Source organism: Oryza sativa, chromosome 8 (genome assembly GCF_034140825.1).
Source record: "Oryza sativa Japonica Group chromosome 8, ASM3414082v1".
NCBI classification, from domain to species: Eukaryota; Viridiplantae; Streptophyta; class Magnoliopsida; order Poales; family Poaceae; genus Oryza; species Oryza sativa.
Window position 1 is genome coordinate 17110805 of NC_089042.1, and position 17599 is coordinate 17128403.

A 17599-nucleotide genomic window follows, 5' to 3' on the forward strand; every position below is an offset into this window, starting at 1 on the left:
TAGGGGCTGGTCAGATTGATACCATTTTTAGCCATACCACGTTTAGTTTGTTGCTAAACTTTGGTAAATATATAAGAAATTCTACCAAAACTTGATAATGGTTGATGCCATTTTTTATATATTTTGACAATATTGTTAAGGTTTATTTTAGCTACAATCTGCACAGTCCCTCAGTTCCAACAGTTCGAAGATACTGGCTCAAATAAAGTGTACTTGTTGTATGTGTATTCGTGTTTATGCGAACAATATTTCAGAAAAGAAAAGAAAAAAAAAGAATTGCTAACGAAAGAAGAAAAAACAAGAGAGAGAAACAAAACCGGATTCAGACTTGTCGTGCCGGTCCCACCGTGGATTCCCAAAGCTAGGTGGGCCCCACCTGTCAGGGTCACGGACTCTACGCGTTCAGTGGATATAATATCCCGGCCCGGGGGTGGGGTGGGGGGTGTGCCCATCAATTGCGACTCCAGAACCTTCTCTTCTTCCTTGTTCGTTCATCCCCTAACCCTTTCTTTGTTCATCTTGTTCTTCCTCTTGTCGTCTCGTCGAGATGGCCGGGATTGGTCCGATCAGGCAGGACTGGGAGCCGGTGGTGGTGCGGAAGAAGGCGCCCACCGCCGCCGCCAAGAAGGATGAGAAGGCCGTCAACGCCGCCCGCCGCTCCGGCGCCGAGATCGAGACCATGAAGAAGTGTGCGTACTACTGCCTCCCCCACCCCCTCCTACCCTTTTCTTTTGATTTGATTCGATTCGCTTTTCCCTCTCCTTTTCTTTGAATCGAAGGGGTTCTTTTTTTTTTGGGTGCGATTTTTCTTCTGGATTTGATCGATCCCTGCCGCTCCGGTGCAGAGGGAATCGATCGATTCGGTTTGGGGAGTTCGTTTTTGTTTTCTGTTGATTTCTTTTTAGGTTATAGGTTTTTGGGCTTATTACTGATGGACTCTTTTTGGGAAAAAAGATTTCGTTTTTTTTTGGGCGGAGTTGATGTCTGATTTTGAGGGTTTTGTTCGATCTATATGTTGTTCAAAGATCCTTCTTTTATTCTGGTCTTCGCTTAAATATTGATTCTTTCTGTTTGATCTATGCACAGATAACGCTGGAACAAACAAGGCGGCGTCCAGTGGCACATCCCTCAACACCAAGCGGCTGGATGACGACACCGAGAGCCTTGCCCGTGAGTCATCTTCAAGCCCGTATCATCTTATTTGTTAACTACTAATAATCTTTTTGGTTGCGACTTGCGAGCTTATTTATCCTAAAAGTTATACGACCATAGGAAAACTTCTGTTGGATACTGAGGTTGATCAATGTGGTCTTATTTTATTTTAATTTTTGGGGGCACAAGAACAATTCTTTATGAACTAGGTTAGGTTTTACCAAATGCCCTGTTTGTTCTGTCAAGAGTATTTGTCACTGACGAGCCCTGATTATGTTTGAACAATCACTATGTATCACTAAGTTTCAATTTCTCTTTCGAGGTTATTGGTCTCATGACATAGTTATGTTCTAAGCATATATTGATATATAACTTACATAGATATATGATGTTGTCTAGTTTTGTAGCTCCTAAATGTTTCCACCTCATTGATGGCCTGATTGAAGTGTACATTTGCGCTTCATGACAATCTTGCTTCAAATTGCTTAAATTCTTCCATGGTTATTTCACAGTTGTTGGATTCCATTAATAATATTGATTTTCTGTGAACAATGAGTATCATACTACTAAGATGGTCCTTGACATTTGTTATTCAAATTCTTGCTGAATATGTACTGTAAGGACCTATGTCTTCTTGATACATCCTTTTATGATCATCTTCATGGATGCTGCAAGCTTCACAAGCAGTATATATGTGTCTGTATGTGCACCATGCATGAATGGTCAAATCGGAACCGGGAACTTCATATATATATATACTCCATGTTGTGCATATCAAGATCCCCTAGTTGGTACATCACTAGTTTTTTTTTCTACATGTTATTTGGTCTTGCTAACATTTGTTCATGTTAGAATATTTGCATCTGTAGTTTGTAACAAAATGCACCTGAATTCTATTTGAATCTTCACTATATACTTCTAAGCACTTGCTCTGACCCTCTGATATATACCTCTGATGCTGGTGGGCTCCAAAAAAGATTGTCACGTAACTTGGAGATATATATATGCTTGTATTGGGTGTGACATGTAATTGGATTGGATGGGATAGGTCAGTACCACCACTTTGAACGATGAGGGTGATGAGATGATGTTCCAGTTATATCTTGCATGACTATAAGGTCTCAGCCTTACAAATCTGGGGTGTAACTTTAGATCCTACTTCCTAGCTTGGGCCCATATTTAGATCGTAAGTTTGCTTATTCAATGGGCTCGCTCTATAATTGTTTTTGTAGCTTTGATGGTGCTGATCTACAGCAATCAAACAGCTAAATGGAAGATAATCTTCTTTGATGCAATATCATAATTTTATTGAGCTATGTTGACTTTATATGCCACTGTGTGCGCCTAAACAAGATATATTTGATATGAACATTTTTACATCTTAAATGAAAATTTACCATGGGTGCAAAAGCAATCGTACAACCAAATGATGGGGCATTCTAAACATCCATCGGATATAATTGCCTGAAGACAGGAATTTTGACTGTCTGTTCTTTGCTAAAAGATGATTTTTTTACATGGAATTTCATTGGATGGATCAGGTCCTTGTGTTATCTCCAAAGTTTAGCCCCGAGAAAGCATAAATTCAATCTATTACTTGGACTTGCTTGTCCTTTTCATTATTTCTACTGTTCTCTAATCCCTTGTTATTCTCAACATATGCTAGATGAGCGTGTCTCAAGTGACCTGAAGAAAAACCTCATGCAAGCAAGGCTGGACAAGAAGATGACCCAGGCACAGCTTGCACAGGTGCCCTGTCCAACCATACAATTTTAGAATTTCCTAGCGTTACATTAACTTTTACCACAGCCACTCGCACATACACTAACCTTCAACTAAAATATGGTGTGTTTTGCAAACAGATGATCAATGAGAAGCCCCAGGTGATCCAGGAGTACGAGTCAGGTAAAGCTATTCCGAACCAGCAGATCATCGGGAAGCTTGAAAGGGCTCTTGGAACAAAGCTGCGCGGCAAGAAATAATGTTCTACTATTAGGCCCTGAAGCATAGTGTTGGAGCAACCAAAGCCAAAATGTTTGCGTAACCTATGCTGGGTCTTTTGATACCATGCAGGATGTTTCTGTTGGTGCATGAGTGAATACTGAATAACTATTATGTTGTCGCAAACCTTGTAATGCTGCCGCTCTTTGTGTGTCATAGTCCCTAGTGTGCAAGAGTTGTGCTGGACCTTAAAACTGACTTGATAACCTGCGTGGTTTATGCATGATGTTTATTAAAATATCAATGATCTCTTTGGCTGTTTACAACTGATATATTTTCGTGCATGCTGTTCGAGTGTGGCTATCTTGTCCAGTTGCGCCAATGGTGATCAGCATTCAGCAGTTGAAATTGTGTTCTTGGTTGTGTTAAATGAACGGATTTGACTGAAATTTGGAGGTTCCAGTTCAGTTCTGGGGTCTTGTATGGAATGCATGATTGTGAAATTGTATGGTTTACCACGTTCGTGGTTGCAAGCAAGTTCTTTAATTTAATTATTTTCCAATTTTTAGTAAGAGCATTGAAGAAAATTAAATTTATTAGCTTATAGGACTATGTTAAACAGGTCTCTGCATCCTATACCTCTCTATATGGCATTCGTCTCGTTGTGATTTCTCCCTTGTAACAAACCAGGTCAGACGTTGAGCATGAACATCAGGCTGTCTTTGTTTGATTGAGTTGGGAACCTTTTTCTCTCACATAAAAAACGAGTTAGCTCATTAGTGTAATGATTAATTATTTTTTTAAAAAAAACCCTTAAAATGGATTAGTTTAATTTTTTTACAATAACTTTTCAGTTGATTTTTTTAAAAAAGACACACTGTTCAGTAGTTTAAAAAGTATGCACGTGGAAAACTAGAGTGTAGAAATTGGGAAAGGTAAGGAAAAATACATAGCCTTAGAAACACAACCAATCTCCGACACACTATATGTAGAGGAAAGGGATCCTCTGACGTGAAGTTAGAGGGATGTGGTCAGTGACATGTGTGGGTCCATGGACTCATAAACCCACATGTTAATGAACATGTCAGAGGGGAGTCCACACTAGAGGATCCCTTTCTATCATAGTGTTAGGATGCATTGGAGATAATGAATTAACTCTTATACTATCATTGCTTATAACCTTGAAAGCCGGATGAATGTGACTCTCGGTGATTTTCACCTCACTCATGCTCTCTATGGGCCTGTTCGGCTACCATTTATCGCAGCTGCAAGCAGCACAGCTGCGGTCGCACAACCAAGCGCTGCAGCCGCAGTGCTGCCGCAAGAATGGCAGCCGAACAGGCCTTATGTATTGGGTAGGTGGGTGTAGGGGTGAAAACGGTACGGAAACGGATGGAAACCATCTTTATCGTTTTCGTTTTCATATTTTTTTCGGAATCGGAATCGGAAACCTCGGATACGAAAACGGAATTGAATATTATCGAAACCGAAAACGGAGCAAAAACGAACCGGCGCGAATATGGTAACGAAAATTTATCGGAATAAAAAAACCCCTCAAACTAATAAATCCAATTGAATAAGTTATCTATGTTTAAAAGAGTAATGTTGTTGATAAATCCCAATGTAGGAAAAAAAATATTCTTATGTAATTTTAGATTTGCATAACAAATATTTTTTTAAAAAATAACAGCCAAACACCATGGTATTCACTATTTAGCGCTTAAAAAAAAGAATCCAGGGTATTTCAGTCACAAAATTTCTGGTAATTCCGAGAAAATTTCCGAAAATTCCGAGAAAATTTCCAAGAAGTTTCCGACCGATTCCGAGTTCCGACGAAAACTGCCCTTATCATTTCCGATTCCATTTCCGAGAAAATATTTCCGATTTCGTTTCCGTTTCCGAAAAATTCCAAAAAAATTCCGACCGACCGATTCCGTTTTCGAAAATAAGTCTGGAATCCGGAAAGTTTCCGTACCGTTTTCACCCCTAGGTGGGTGGGGTCCACAAACGTTTGATCTAATGCAGGGTTGGTAGCGTCCACTGCATGACTCTCTTCACCTCGAGTACTTCCGATTTCCGAATTCTCTTATGTGGACTTCTGCAAGGAGGAGGAGATGGAGAGACGACGTTGGCGGTGGAGGTTGGCAATCAACGGCGTAGGGAGAAGCTGAGGACCTTAGGAGGCGTCTGCGGCGCAACAGACCATTTTGCATGTTTCACCATGGCGCATGGTGCCAATGCTAGCGCCTCGTGCCTCTGGTTATGCTTGTTGTGACAGAGAGAGTGCGTTACTTAGATTAACTAATAGATGGTATGGATGGATTGCCTTATGTGGAATAGGCCAAATAGAGTGGATGCATGGGCTGGATAGTCTACTAAAACATCTATTGGATAATCCGCTTGAAATGGCGAATAATCCGCATCCCACGTATATTGTCAATACCACATCTATCTCCGAACTACCTGAATCTGAATCCATATCCGTCGGATATAGATAAACCCTTGCCTATTTTATGTACTAATATTGTACTTGCCTATTCATTAAATGAAGTCGTGTATAAAGTTTGTATAATATGTATATATACATTTTTTAGTCTATGACCTTTTCTAAGTGAAATACAAGGGTGGATTCAATAAAGTCCATTCTAATGGTTAAGAGGATCATGCATTTGAAAATGTCACCATCCTTCTTATCTTCTGGTCCTAAGAATGAGTGAAGTGCTATTATAATGAATTTTGACTAATGTCTATTTTAGGCTTTATTCTAAAAATTAGTATAAGCGTGTAACCCTACCATTAATGCTAAACTAAATTTCCAAATGACCCTCCCATCTTGGTATACAACCAACATTAAACCTTAGACATCTATAATCATTATTTTCTTTTGCTTTTCTTTTCATGCATTATGCTCTTGATATAATTTTGTATTTTTTTATCTAGTACGTCAAAACCATGCAGCACAGCCCCGTGATCTCAACCGTAATACTGGCACCTGTTGACTCCGTTTCATCCGCTCTGCCCTAACCCCCGTTCTCATCGTCCCCCAAATCTCTCTCTCTCCTTTCCAACAAAACAAAATCTCCTCACCATTAGTTTCAACAAAATCTCTCACTTCCTGTTACCAGAACATTCCTTGGAATCCTCCTGAGTGGATCAGATCTTCGATTCCTACAAGGTATATTCCATTAGCTGCGCTGCCTTGCTCACTCCTAGAGAAGATATCATCATATAATAACTCGAACGAGAAAGTGCTAAAACATGCTTTTTTTCCTTTTTACGCTAGAGCGCTTGAATCGCCGATCAAGAAACACGGTCGTGTCGATATAGTTGAGTACTCTCTCTGTCAAGAAAAAAATAATCAAACCCTAGAGATGAATCTGGACATATGTGTGTCTAGATTCACCTTAGGGTTTAATTTTTTTTGTTTTATTTGTGTATTTATACTCTGATGAAATTAGAGTTACTCTGATTTCATGGTAATCAGATTAATTTGGGCGTTAGATTTAAGAAAGATAGAAGAGAGAAGAAAAAAAAGGAAGGTTAAAGAGGGCATCCCGAGGGCATTGTGGAGGCCGATCCCTTCCCCCATGGTCGGCGTGCTCGCCGGTTCCACCCAAACCCTAGCAACCTCACGCCGCCACCTCCCTCGCCGCCGGCCGTCGCCCTCGTCGCCGTGTGTCTCCGCCGTCAGCCGCCGGCCGCCCTCAACCGCGGGCTGCTGATTCTGCTTTCGCCCGCATCGGCCACCTGACCAGGGAGAGAGAGGAAGAGAAGGGGGGAAAGGAAGAGGAGTAAAAAGGAGAAGGAAGAAGAACACAGGGGGGAAAAAAGAAGAAGAAGAAGAAGAGAAGAAACGGGGAAAGGGAAGAATTCGGGGATTTCTCTGTGGGTTTCGTCAGATCCTCCTTCGATTTGTGGTTCTTGCTGCCAGGGTAAGCTCTTGTTAGTCCCTAGTTGCACTACCTACACTTAGGAACCAAGGTTTTTTAGACATCAAATAGTTGATTGGAATCTGTTCTTGCGACCTATGAGCTGATATATATCGTTTCGAAATCTGGGATTTATTCATGGGGAATCGGGGCTCTTGGTCTAAATGGAAGTTGTAGATTTCTCTCTAAGCTTTCCGTAGAGTATTAGAACTTAAACTTTTGGTCAGGTGGTTTGGGAGAAAAGCCCCTGGGAGTGCTGCTGTTTAGAATTTGATGACCACATGTAGCAGTTTCAGTCTTTCCCTTATAAATTATGATGGCTATGTGGGCTCATAACTAGAAAGTCTTCACAGAACCAAATGTTGCAGGAGTTGGAGAAAGAATGAGGCGGTTATGTGCTTGCGAAGCAACTGTCCAGTTTTGGACAGAACAGCAATCATCGGTTAAAACTAGAGTCTTTTTAAGCAAACTAGGGACAACGGCTAATAACGAATAGTTAGCGAACTTTTATTAGTCTATTACCTGAAAAGTATTTTACTTTGGACGGAGTGTTAAGTGACGATTTTGAGAGCAGAGCTCTAGCAGGTTGCACGTAGCACGATTGTTGTTCTCTTTGGTTGTCATCCTGTCCTGTTTTGAGTTGTTTTTTTAATGTTATTTGATGAATGTTCAGGTCGTGGTGCGAATCAAGAAGTGGAAACCTCCACCCATCGCTCATCTTCACGCGGTTAAGGCAAGTATATTGTTAAACAGTAAATGGGCGGTGATTATAAATTATAATGTCACAAGATGCCGCCTCTTGTTCTTTCTGTATCATTAATGCTTGTTATGAAGTTATGGAAATGTTATGGTGGTATAATAACGGTTACAAGGTGAAAATGGAGTAAGTCGGCATTTAATGTTAAATGCATTTGCATTATATGCATCTATGGTATGAAGAAGGCCCACCTTGTGTGGGCATATGGGCCTACTTTTCTATGTTATGAAAGAGGGTGAATGTTGACTGGCATTCACCCAAGCAATACCAATATAAGTAATGACATGAGCAAATGAGCATGTAGTTAGCTATTCATTGCATTTGGAGTATGATAAATGTTTAACATGGCAATAGAATAGTTCCTATGTGATGTTTACTGTTTAATTCATATGCTTTGCTGAATCCTGTACTCATGCTTGTTGTTTTGATGTTTTTCCTTGTTAGGTAATAGTTGAAGCCAACATATGCATGGGGAACGGGTGTAGCTCCATATGAGACCACTATATATCACTTATGCAACCTTATCACTACTTTAGATGCTTAGTTAATATTTAAGCTTATTCACCGGATTATTAAACATATTATTTGCTCCACACTTTTCTGAAAAAACTTCTACCACATTGTGTAGACCACCTGTTTTAAGCTACAGTATATGTTAAGTTTATTTCTCGAAATATTTGATTTACCCCTATATTAGAGTAGATAATCTGCAACAACAATCTACTCGATAATCTAAATCAAGTAGGGCTGAAGTGCTGGTGTCTTTTGAGCTTTGGCTGCAAGCGAAACATTAATGATCGTCAGTCATGGTTATGTGTGTATGGCTGCTGTACCTGTGAGCTTGTTTAGTCTTATGTTGAAATGATTATTTGGTTAGTCTAGTCTCTAGTGTCCTTTTTGCAGAGGTGGTGCTGCCAAAATTTGATTTTTTTGTAGTATATTTATGTGTGTGCTGTTGGTAGGATTTAGGCTCACAATCTCCCCGAATCTTTCTCCTCAATTCCAATTCCATTCTTTGATGCAGGAGCGAGCGATCAAATCAGGGGATAATGGAGGAGGACAGCGTCATCAGCAACGGCGGCAGGGAGGAGGAGGTGGTGGTTGCGAACGGCAGTGGCGGAGGGGTAGGGGGGACGGCGAGGAGCAGCGGTGGGGGAGGGGGGAAGGTGGTGCAGGTGCTGCAGAGGAACTTTGGCGAGGTGCAGGGGATTTTGGAGCAGAACCGTGTGCTGATCCAGGAGATCAGCCAGAACCATGAGGCCCGCGACGCCGATGGCCTCACCCGCAACGTCGCCCTCATCCGGGAGCTCAACACCAACATCGCCCGTGTCGTCGATCTCTACGCTAATCTCTCCGGCTCCTTCTCCCGCTCTGTCACTGCCGCTGCCAGCGCCAATAACACCAATGCCACCAACAGCACCTCCCCTTCTGCTGCCGCCGCAGCCAAGGCAAGCAAGCGGTCCCGCGCCACCGACACCGAGTAGAGCGCCTACAACTCCGGCTATCCGATTTCTTCTCCTTCTCGCCCCCATTTTGTTCTCGCTTTTTTCTTTCTGTCTAGAATTTTAGATTTACTGAGCAGCAGGAGGACAGGAGGTAGATTCGGTATCCTGCTAAACTCTTTTTCTCTTTTCCCTCTTTTTTTCTCTTGATGTAATTCAGAGCTGAGATGGACATGACAACAGTAAACACCTGCCTTGTCAGAGATTAAAGAAAGATGCAGATATGATAGACTGATGTTTTCACTGTCATGCCAGCACCCCTCTTTGTAGTGAGAATGTTAGGGAATTTTCCAACCGTGCCCCATTGGAAATGGTTGATGGTTTTTCTGACGAAGTATACCGATTTTATTTGGAATTTGCACACAATTCGTTATATCAACAGTGTAATCTGAACACAAGCGAATTACCATTTTATCATATAATTCTCCTGCAGTAACATGAGATTCTCATCCAGTTAAATAAAATGTTTCTCCATGACGAGTTATTGAAAACCAATCCATGGTTCGCTCGCCTCAACAAAACGCTTATTCAGCAACATGGAAGTTTCATGGAATATAAGTTCACTTTAGGTCCATAATCTTGACATTGAATTTGAATTGTGTAACGCGTCTTTTAACTTGTAATTCCGGTGTACCTCAATTTCAGTGTACTCAAGATCATAGAGCAGTATAGTGCAGACATGGCGAGTTGCTTACGGTCAACCTAGCCGAGTCGGGTGTGGGACCCACATGTCAGCTTCTCCACCCTTTCATTCTCTCCTCTTGCCATCTCTCTCTACTTCTCCCCTCTCTTTCTCTATGCCAAAGTGGTAGACGGAGCGGCCAGGGGTGAAGCTTGGCTGGAGAGGGTAGGTGACGCCACCAACGCCATCCTCTTCGGCATCCTACCTCAATAGACCTCGGCGACGGTGCACGGACGGGGCCACCACTGACAAGATCTACCGTCTTGCATGTTCTTGGCGTGGGTAAACCTGCTCCACCTTCCTCTAGGACGAGCCGTCGTAGCAGCAGCAGCAACTCCCCACTGCTATGGCTGCTATGGCCGAGTACATCACCGTGTCTGCTTGTGCCCTTGCGCCGCCGACGCATTCGACCTAATCTTCATCGATGATAGCAACGACTATCTCTCTATCCTCCTTGAGCTCCGTCGTCCCTCTCCTCCACTGGCAGCATGCCTTTGCCGCCTTCCTCCCCAATAGCCGCTCCCACGTTCCATCTCACGGCGTTGGCAACTGTGGCTCCAGTATCAGTGTGGTGGACTGCTCACGGGTGGTCTGTAAGTGAGGGGTGGAAGGTATTTTTGTGTGTGTATGACATGTAGGTCCCACTTTGACCCACGTTGATGGAAATCAGGGACTATTCTGCCCTGAAACGTCAGGTATATCGGTATTGCAAGTTATCTGATATTGCAGTTTAAGGATGCAATTCAAACATCAAGACGTAAAGATGAGAGAAAAATAAATGAACTTTTCTTTTCTTTTCTTTCCAAAACAGGCCAAAGTGCCAAACGCTGTTTGTGGATTGATCGCAAAGAAAAAAAAATAAAACAGCAAGTTTCATCCATGATGAAGATACGATATTCTAAATTTCTAATGCAAGCGTACGTGCAACTCGCCACTCCTTTTAACTGACCCTACACCACATCATTGGGCGGAGATTGCATTTGCAAATTGCAATTACCTCCGTTTCTCCACAATCGCATATATCAGAATTTTTGGAACAGAACTATCTGAACAGACAGAGCAGTACATAAATAAAAACATGGCACATAGCAACAAGAAAACCAGAATCATATGTTTATTTATGTTATAAATTAACTTCACATACAACTATTGTCAAAGATTCAAATTAAGCTAGGGGTCACTGGTTAAAATACATTATTACAGTAGCATAGCGTCAACACTAACCATGTAAGAGGTTAAGGTTAAGTTTAAGGCTTGAGGGTTATTTGGTTTGCTACCATTTTCAGCCACAACAAATTTTAGCATTTTAAAGTAACCAACCGAACATCAAACATTGTCTTATATTCTTCCACACCTAAATTGTCTACTTCTAAAACCATTCTCACTCAACACCATACAAAAAAGTTCGGTAAATGCATCAAAACCAAGCACGCCATTTGTTTCGTTCTTATGAGTTGCCAATATATTGTGGTATTTTTCATAAATTCCGTAGGAAAACGGCATATCTTATTATTCTCAAGCCGGCAATTTTACCGGATTGTGATTGGACCACATGGCATCATAAAAACTGAGATAAATCATGCAATTACTAATAGGAAAAAAAAGGAGAAAAACTCATTTGTGCTGCATCAAAAACAGAGAGAAGAGGTTAAGGAAGGGAAGTCTAGAACTTTCTCAAATCTGAACTAGAATGAGATAGAAATCTGCTCTCTTATTCTTCATCGGTTGTTTCAATACCCAACCTCTAGCTCACTAATCTGATTATGCACTAAATGTATTTTCCATCGTACTACTTTACAGGTCCATTAATTTAGTCACTAATAGAAAAATAAATAGATGAGGAAAAGTAGCATTAGGAAAAAAGAAAAAAAATGTTTTGTTTTCAAAATACAACACATTTCACTACAATATTATACAATATTATAGATACTTATCACATTGAAAGCTAAAACACATTAAGAGGTTCTTTGAAGCTCCTTTAGCAAATTCATATTTCACTAAAATATATGTACGTGCCATTGACTAATGGGCATATAAGATAAAGACATGATGGTCATATAGTCAGCGCGCCAAGCTGATTTTCTAGTATATATATATCTAGCTCAATGAAATAAATCTCTATTGATCCGTTTCCACTTCTATACCATTATGACAGCATGACAAACCTTTTATACCATTAAGATATCAGAATAAACAATTATGGTATGACTGAAAGCTCCACAGATGAATCGGTTCACAGTTCTGATATACAGTGTTACCTGGACTCCTAAATTTTTACCGAATCGGACACCCTATATCCAAATTTATGTTCAACATTGAGTCTAACACCCGTGTGAGACTCCAAGAAGGATTCTCATCTATAGTTCTTTTGTGCCAAATTGGAGACGCAAGTCCTGAGTCGGATGTTCGTGTCCATGTAACACTGCTGAGTGCTGATATAACAAACTATATATAAATTCCGAATAAAATCAGTATACTTGGTTGAAAAAACCATACACCATTTGCATTGGCACGGTCGGAAAAGTCCCTACCATTCTCACTACAATGAGGGGTGCTGGCATGGCATTGTTACCATGTCTGCATCTTTCTTTGATCTCTGATAAGTTGGGTGTTTACGGTTGTCCATGTCTATCTCATCGCTGAATTACATCGAGAGAAAGAAAACGGAAATTTAAGAGAAAAAAGTTTAGCAGGATTCCAAATCTACCTCCTCTCCTCCTGTTGCTCAGTAAATCTAAAATTCTAGACATAAAAGAAAGGAGAAGAGATCGAATTGCTGGAGTTGTAGGTGCTCTACTTAGCGTCGGTGTCGGTGGTGTGGGGTTGCTTGCTCACCTCAGCTGTGGCGGCGGCGGCGGACGGGGAGGAACTATTGGTGGCGTTGGTGTTGGTGGCGCTGGCAACGTCGGATGTGGTGTGGGAGTGAGAGGAGCCGGTGAGGTTGGCGTAGAGGTCAACGACACGGGCGATGTTTGTGTTGAGATCCCGGATGAGGGCGACGTTGCGGGTGAGGCGATCGGCATCGCGGGCCTTGTGGTTTTGGCTGATCTCTTGGATCAGCGTGTGGTTCTGCTCCAGGATCCCTCGCACCTCACCTAAGCTAAGTGGCGGGTCCTGCACCACATTCCCCCCTCCCCCATCGCCGCCGTCGTCGCTCCTCGCCATCCCCCCGACCCCTTCGCCGTCACCACCGTTCGCAACCACCACCTCCTCCCCAACATCGTTGTTGATGAAGCTGTCCTCCTCCATCATCCCCAGATCCAGTCGGATTGATTGTTCACTTCTGCAAAGAAAGAAGGGATTCGAATTGAGGAGAAAGATTGTGGGAGATTATAGGGCTCTAGATCTATATGGCCAAATCAAGAATATCTCCCTTGGGAAATGGGGAAGGGCAACAGAAGAAACGAAGTGTACCTTGGAGGAGTCGAAGATCTGATCTGCTGCTGCTGTATAGGAGGATTCCAAGGAGGGTTCAGGCACGGGAAGTGAGAGATTTTGTTGGAGCAGAAGGTGAGAGAGATTTTGGGGAAGAGGAGGAGATCAGGGGTTAGAGTAGGGTGGACAAGACGGAGATGGTAGGTGGCCGCGTTGCGGTTGCGGGTGCGGTACGGCTTGGCTTGATACCTTCTTCGGTGTGGCGTGGGCTATCCCGAGGAAAGGGCCGGGCTGGGCAGATATTTTTATCTGGATCGAAATATGTCGTGTGGATGGCTTTGCTTTTGTGGTAGCCTATGTTTTTGCACTGTTGCTGACTTGGACTTGAGCTTAATATTATGATTCGCAGATCAATCGATCGATTAATTCGACCAGAGATACTAGTGCTGTTGGTACCTGCAACTTGCGTTGCATCGATCGCGATCTATCTATCCATCTATGAACATATACAATCATCCATATAGTATATACAGCCGTACTTTCGAACGAATTCAGTTGTTCAATTTTAGCTGCTGCTTTCATTTTTCCTGCAAATGTCAACTGAAGCTTAATTGCCACCAAACATGAAACTTACCTAATTATTTACCAGCTGCATGCGTTGTGCACCCATCCATCCATCCATTTTTCCATTGACTTGACAAGTCCATGATGCAGCATTTCTCACTCTATCATTGTCGACTCGATCGTTTGTGGTTGTGATGCATACATGGCCCTGATATGTTTGTTTCTTTTTTTAATAGTTTATCTTTAATTGAATTACAACCCTGCTATGTCAAAATTGGCATGCATAAAAGTCATTAATCCAAATTGAGCCATACGTTATTGTGAAAATGGGTGTGAGTGTCATAGTAAATGCACTTGTTTTGGAGGTACAAAGGCATCATTGTGCCCTAAAAAACTAAAAAGGCAAAATTTGCTGAAGGACACATAAACGTGTTGGACACCTAAAAAACATGACACGACTGTACAATGAAAGAATACCTGTAATTTGCAATGGGATACTGTATCCATTATTTTGTTATTTCCGAGCAAGTCAAATGGAGAAAGAAATCCCATAAAAAAACTATTTTGCCTCTCAGGCTAGCAAGTTGTAACACGGCTGGGTCTGGTTCAAACCAGACCCAAGCCACATTCCGTGCTCTAATCCCCTCTTGATCAAAACCTAAAAATTGGAGGCAGCGGCGACAATGTCCACGGCGGAGCCGCGGAGGCCATTACAAGTTGCTGGCCTTGGGGCAAATAAGTCGTTTCTAAATTTTTTCCTCTCTATGTAGCGTAAAAATGATAAAATAACAAATAGTTGTGGTGTTCCCGGCAAATTACCTGGGTTTTGGGTATTCTAGATTCATATCACGTTTTACAGTGCCTAGCAACAAAGACCATAACTCAAACTTTTGAGTGTCCTGTAGCAAATTTTATCAAACTAAAACAAACTTATGTAAATGCATCAAATATCGAGCCCTGAACCATCAAACTTTTCTCGGAAGATCGCATCAAGACGTTCGCTATAAAAGTTAGTCGATATAGCGGAACGACGACTAACCTTTTCTCGATCGCTTCAATCATTGACCACCAAATACATGCTAGATGATGACATAGGAACGCACGATATTTGTTAACAAGGTTTAGCTGAAGCCTACATCCCATCCTCGGGGCTCTGATTATAGGCGCTCCTCCCTAACCAATATAGCACCTAGCTGCTACGAGTCCATGGCCTCGCCGCCATCATCTCCCTGCGTGTCTACGCTACATTGTAGTCACCATGGTTATATAGTGGTGCCCCCCTCTCTATTTAAGAGAGATGGCGAGTTACAGAGTTTGACTCTAACTCCACCCCCTACCATTTATTACAACTCCAAGTCCAACTGTAGCTAAATAGGACTAGTATATTCGACATCTATTCTAACAAAATGTGTCAAAAATAGTAAAAATATAATTGAAATGTAGTAATATATCTCATAAATCCAAGAGTTTGTGGCTCAACCAATGGTGGCTCCTCCTCTTCAATTTGAACTTCCTCATCAATAGGATATGCCTTTTTTTCACCTTTGCTTCATGTTTCCAAAAATGTGATGCAATGTCTCCATTCCTTTTCATGTCTCACTGCAATTTACACCACAAAATAAAGACATAACCAACAATTTTTCACTAACACTACTACTGTCTACTCACTACTGCATAGGGCAACATTGCAAAAAGCCAACAATAAATGTCTACTGACCTTTGAACTTTGTCGGGCAGCAGGAGAGCTGGAGAGGGAGGGGACCTGACACCGGCCGCCGGCAGAATGGCGACGTCGCTTCAACGCCTCCCTTTCTTCCCTTTCCAAGGGGTGGGGGCGACCGCCGGACTGGGCACCTGGGCCCAAGCGCCTAGGCAGCCGGCCTATAGGCGCTTGCCGCCTCCCGCTGGCGTACCGGCGCTGCCCGACAGGGGTGGGGGACTGGAGGAGGCATAGAGGCGGCGCCGAGGCGGAGGCGGAGTCGGGTGGTGCCGAGGAGGACTTGAGGAGGGAGGCAGGAGATGGGGAGGTGGCATGCCGACGCGGAGGCAAAGGCGGGAACCGGGGAGGCGATGTGTCGGGACCATCGTGCCAAGCCTAAGGTGAAGGTGGAGTCGGAGTCGGAGTCGGGACGCGAAGACAAAGGAGGCAGCTGCCAGCCAGCAATGCGTGCGACTATGGCTGGCGGTTGTCTGTGCCTCTCCCTAACCCTAGCACAGCTCAGGGGGTGTCCTCATGGGCAAAATTCTAGGGTGGTCCAGGGATCACCTGAACCGCCCATTGGAACTGCCACTGCTAGCGACGGGGCATTGACCGGAAGAATCTACTTAAATAAGTAGAGAAATATTTTCCTACCAACTATGCTTCAAATAAATTTTTCTCTTAAATTACTCATCTGATCTACGATCCGATTACACTGTTGTGTTCATAACAATTAAATCTTTATAACAAGATATCACATGATTATATTTTTTTAATGAAAACTTACATAATACTTTTTACAATATATATAAATTACCTTTAGATTTCATTAAATTACTTCTTAGACGTATAAAAGTAAATTCAATAAAGCTGAAAAGTAATTTGCATATATAGAAGTAACTTAAAACAAAAGGAAAGTAACTTGTCACGACAATAGAAGTAAATCCGTTTGTGGGGGTAAAAACATGAGTCTATATAAATATTAAATTTAATAAGTACAAATTATGGAATTGACTAAAACCATTTGTCAGGGTTACAGTTAAGGTATACTCTCTACCCTTGGATGTATGCCGTATACTGATATGGTATACCTACGCGTATACGGATGTTTCCTGTACACGTTAAGGAAATTCATCACGTAATAGAAACGGAGTCCACGGATGGAAGGAGTCCTACTCGGACAGAACTGGGTCGTTACTGTATCGTGTGGGGTCCGATGTCTCTGAGTTCTACTTGGAGACCAACTGACCCGCGGTATAAAAGGGACCCCCGGGAGGACCTAAGGCATCGAATCTTACCGCCAACATAACCACCACAGCCTACGAAGTCAGAGCCTATAGGAGCCAAGTCACCGGGTGATCTAGTCGAACCAACTCGACTAGGGTCTCGTCGGTATCATCGAGTTCTGCTATTCCCTTTGTAATCTGTGGTTTCCATTATATAATCCCATACCAACTGGATTAGAGCTATTACCTATCAAGGGGCCTGAACCAGTATAATCCCTTGTCACGTCCCAAATCGACTCTAAAATACATCCTCGAAATTGTGCAAAGAATAATTAAAATTCATGTGAAAGCCTCCAACAATTAAAATGTGCAAAGATAAAAGTCAAATAAGGCTTGGAGGATTTTTGTATATTTCCTAAAAGCCTAAAATGCGTAAATAAATTTTAGTGGAATTTTCAGAGCACAAATAATAATTGAGAAGAAATAAACAAAGTTGAAAAGGTTTATAAAAAGAAAAAACCCTAAAAGAAGTCCTCTTCCCCCCCTTCCTTTCTTGGGCCGGCTCGGCCCACTTCTCTTCCCTCCCTCTCTCTCCTCTCCTCCGGCCCATCGGCTCCTCCCCGCGCGCGCGCCGCTGACAGGCGGGCCCGCCCGCCGCCCTCGCTGACGGGTGGGGCCCACCTGTCATCGCCTTCCTCGCGCCGCGCCCGCCGCCCGCCCGTGCCCTAGCGCCGCCGCCGCCGCCGAATCCGCCGCATCCCGCCGTCCCCGC

The 17599-nt window shown here is 42.6% G+C and overlaps 3 protein-coding genes across 3 annotated transcripts; 2 read left to right on the forward strand and 1 right to left on the reverse strand.

Annotated features, from left to right (window-relative positions):
* Positions 1 to 444: 444 nt before the first annotated feature.
* Positions 445 to 3425, forward strand: LOC4345388 (multiprotein-bridging factor 1a). Its single transcript, XM_015794657.3, has 4 exons — positions 445 to 689; positions 1087 to 1170; positions 2819 to 2901; positions 3015 to 3425. The coding sequence occupies exons 1-4, from the start codon at positions 548 to 550 to the stop codon at positions 3132 to 3134; spliced, it is 429 nt and encodes a 142-aa protein (XP_015650143.1). The 5' UTR covers positions 445 to 547; the 3' UTR covers positions 3135 to 3425.
* A 3238-nt stretch (positions 3426 to 6663) lies between these two features.
* On the forward strand, positions 6664 to 9530 carry LOC4345389 (protein ELF4-LIKE 4). The gene is made up of 3 exons (XM_015794658.3): positions 6664 to 7025; positions 7696 to 7755; positions 8804 to 9530. Exon 3 carries the CDS (start codon positions 8829 to 8831, stop codon positions 9261 to 9263), a length of 435 nt encoding a protein of 144 aa, XP_015650144.1. The 5' UTR covers positions 6664 to 7025; positions 7696 to 7755; positions 8804 to 8828; the 3' UTR covers positions 9264 to 9530.
* Positions 9531 to 12393: 2863 nt separating this feature from the next.
* Positions 12394 to 13553, reverse strand: LOC107278437 (protein ELF4-LIKE 4). The gene is made up of 2 exons (XM_015793942.3): positions 13378 to 13553; positions 12394 to 13246 (listed from the first exon to the last, which is right to left on the reverse strand). The coding sequence occupies exon 2, from the start codon at positions 13213 to 13215 to the stop codon at positions 12757 to 12759; it is 459 nt and encodes a 152-aa protein (XP_015649428.1). The 5' UTR covers positions 13216 to 13246; positions 13378 to 13553; the 3' UTR covers positions 12394 to 12756.
* Positions 13554 to 17599: the final 4046 nt, after the last annotated feature.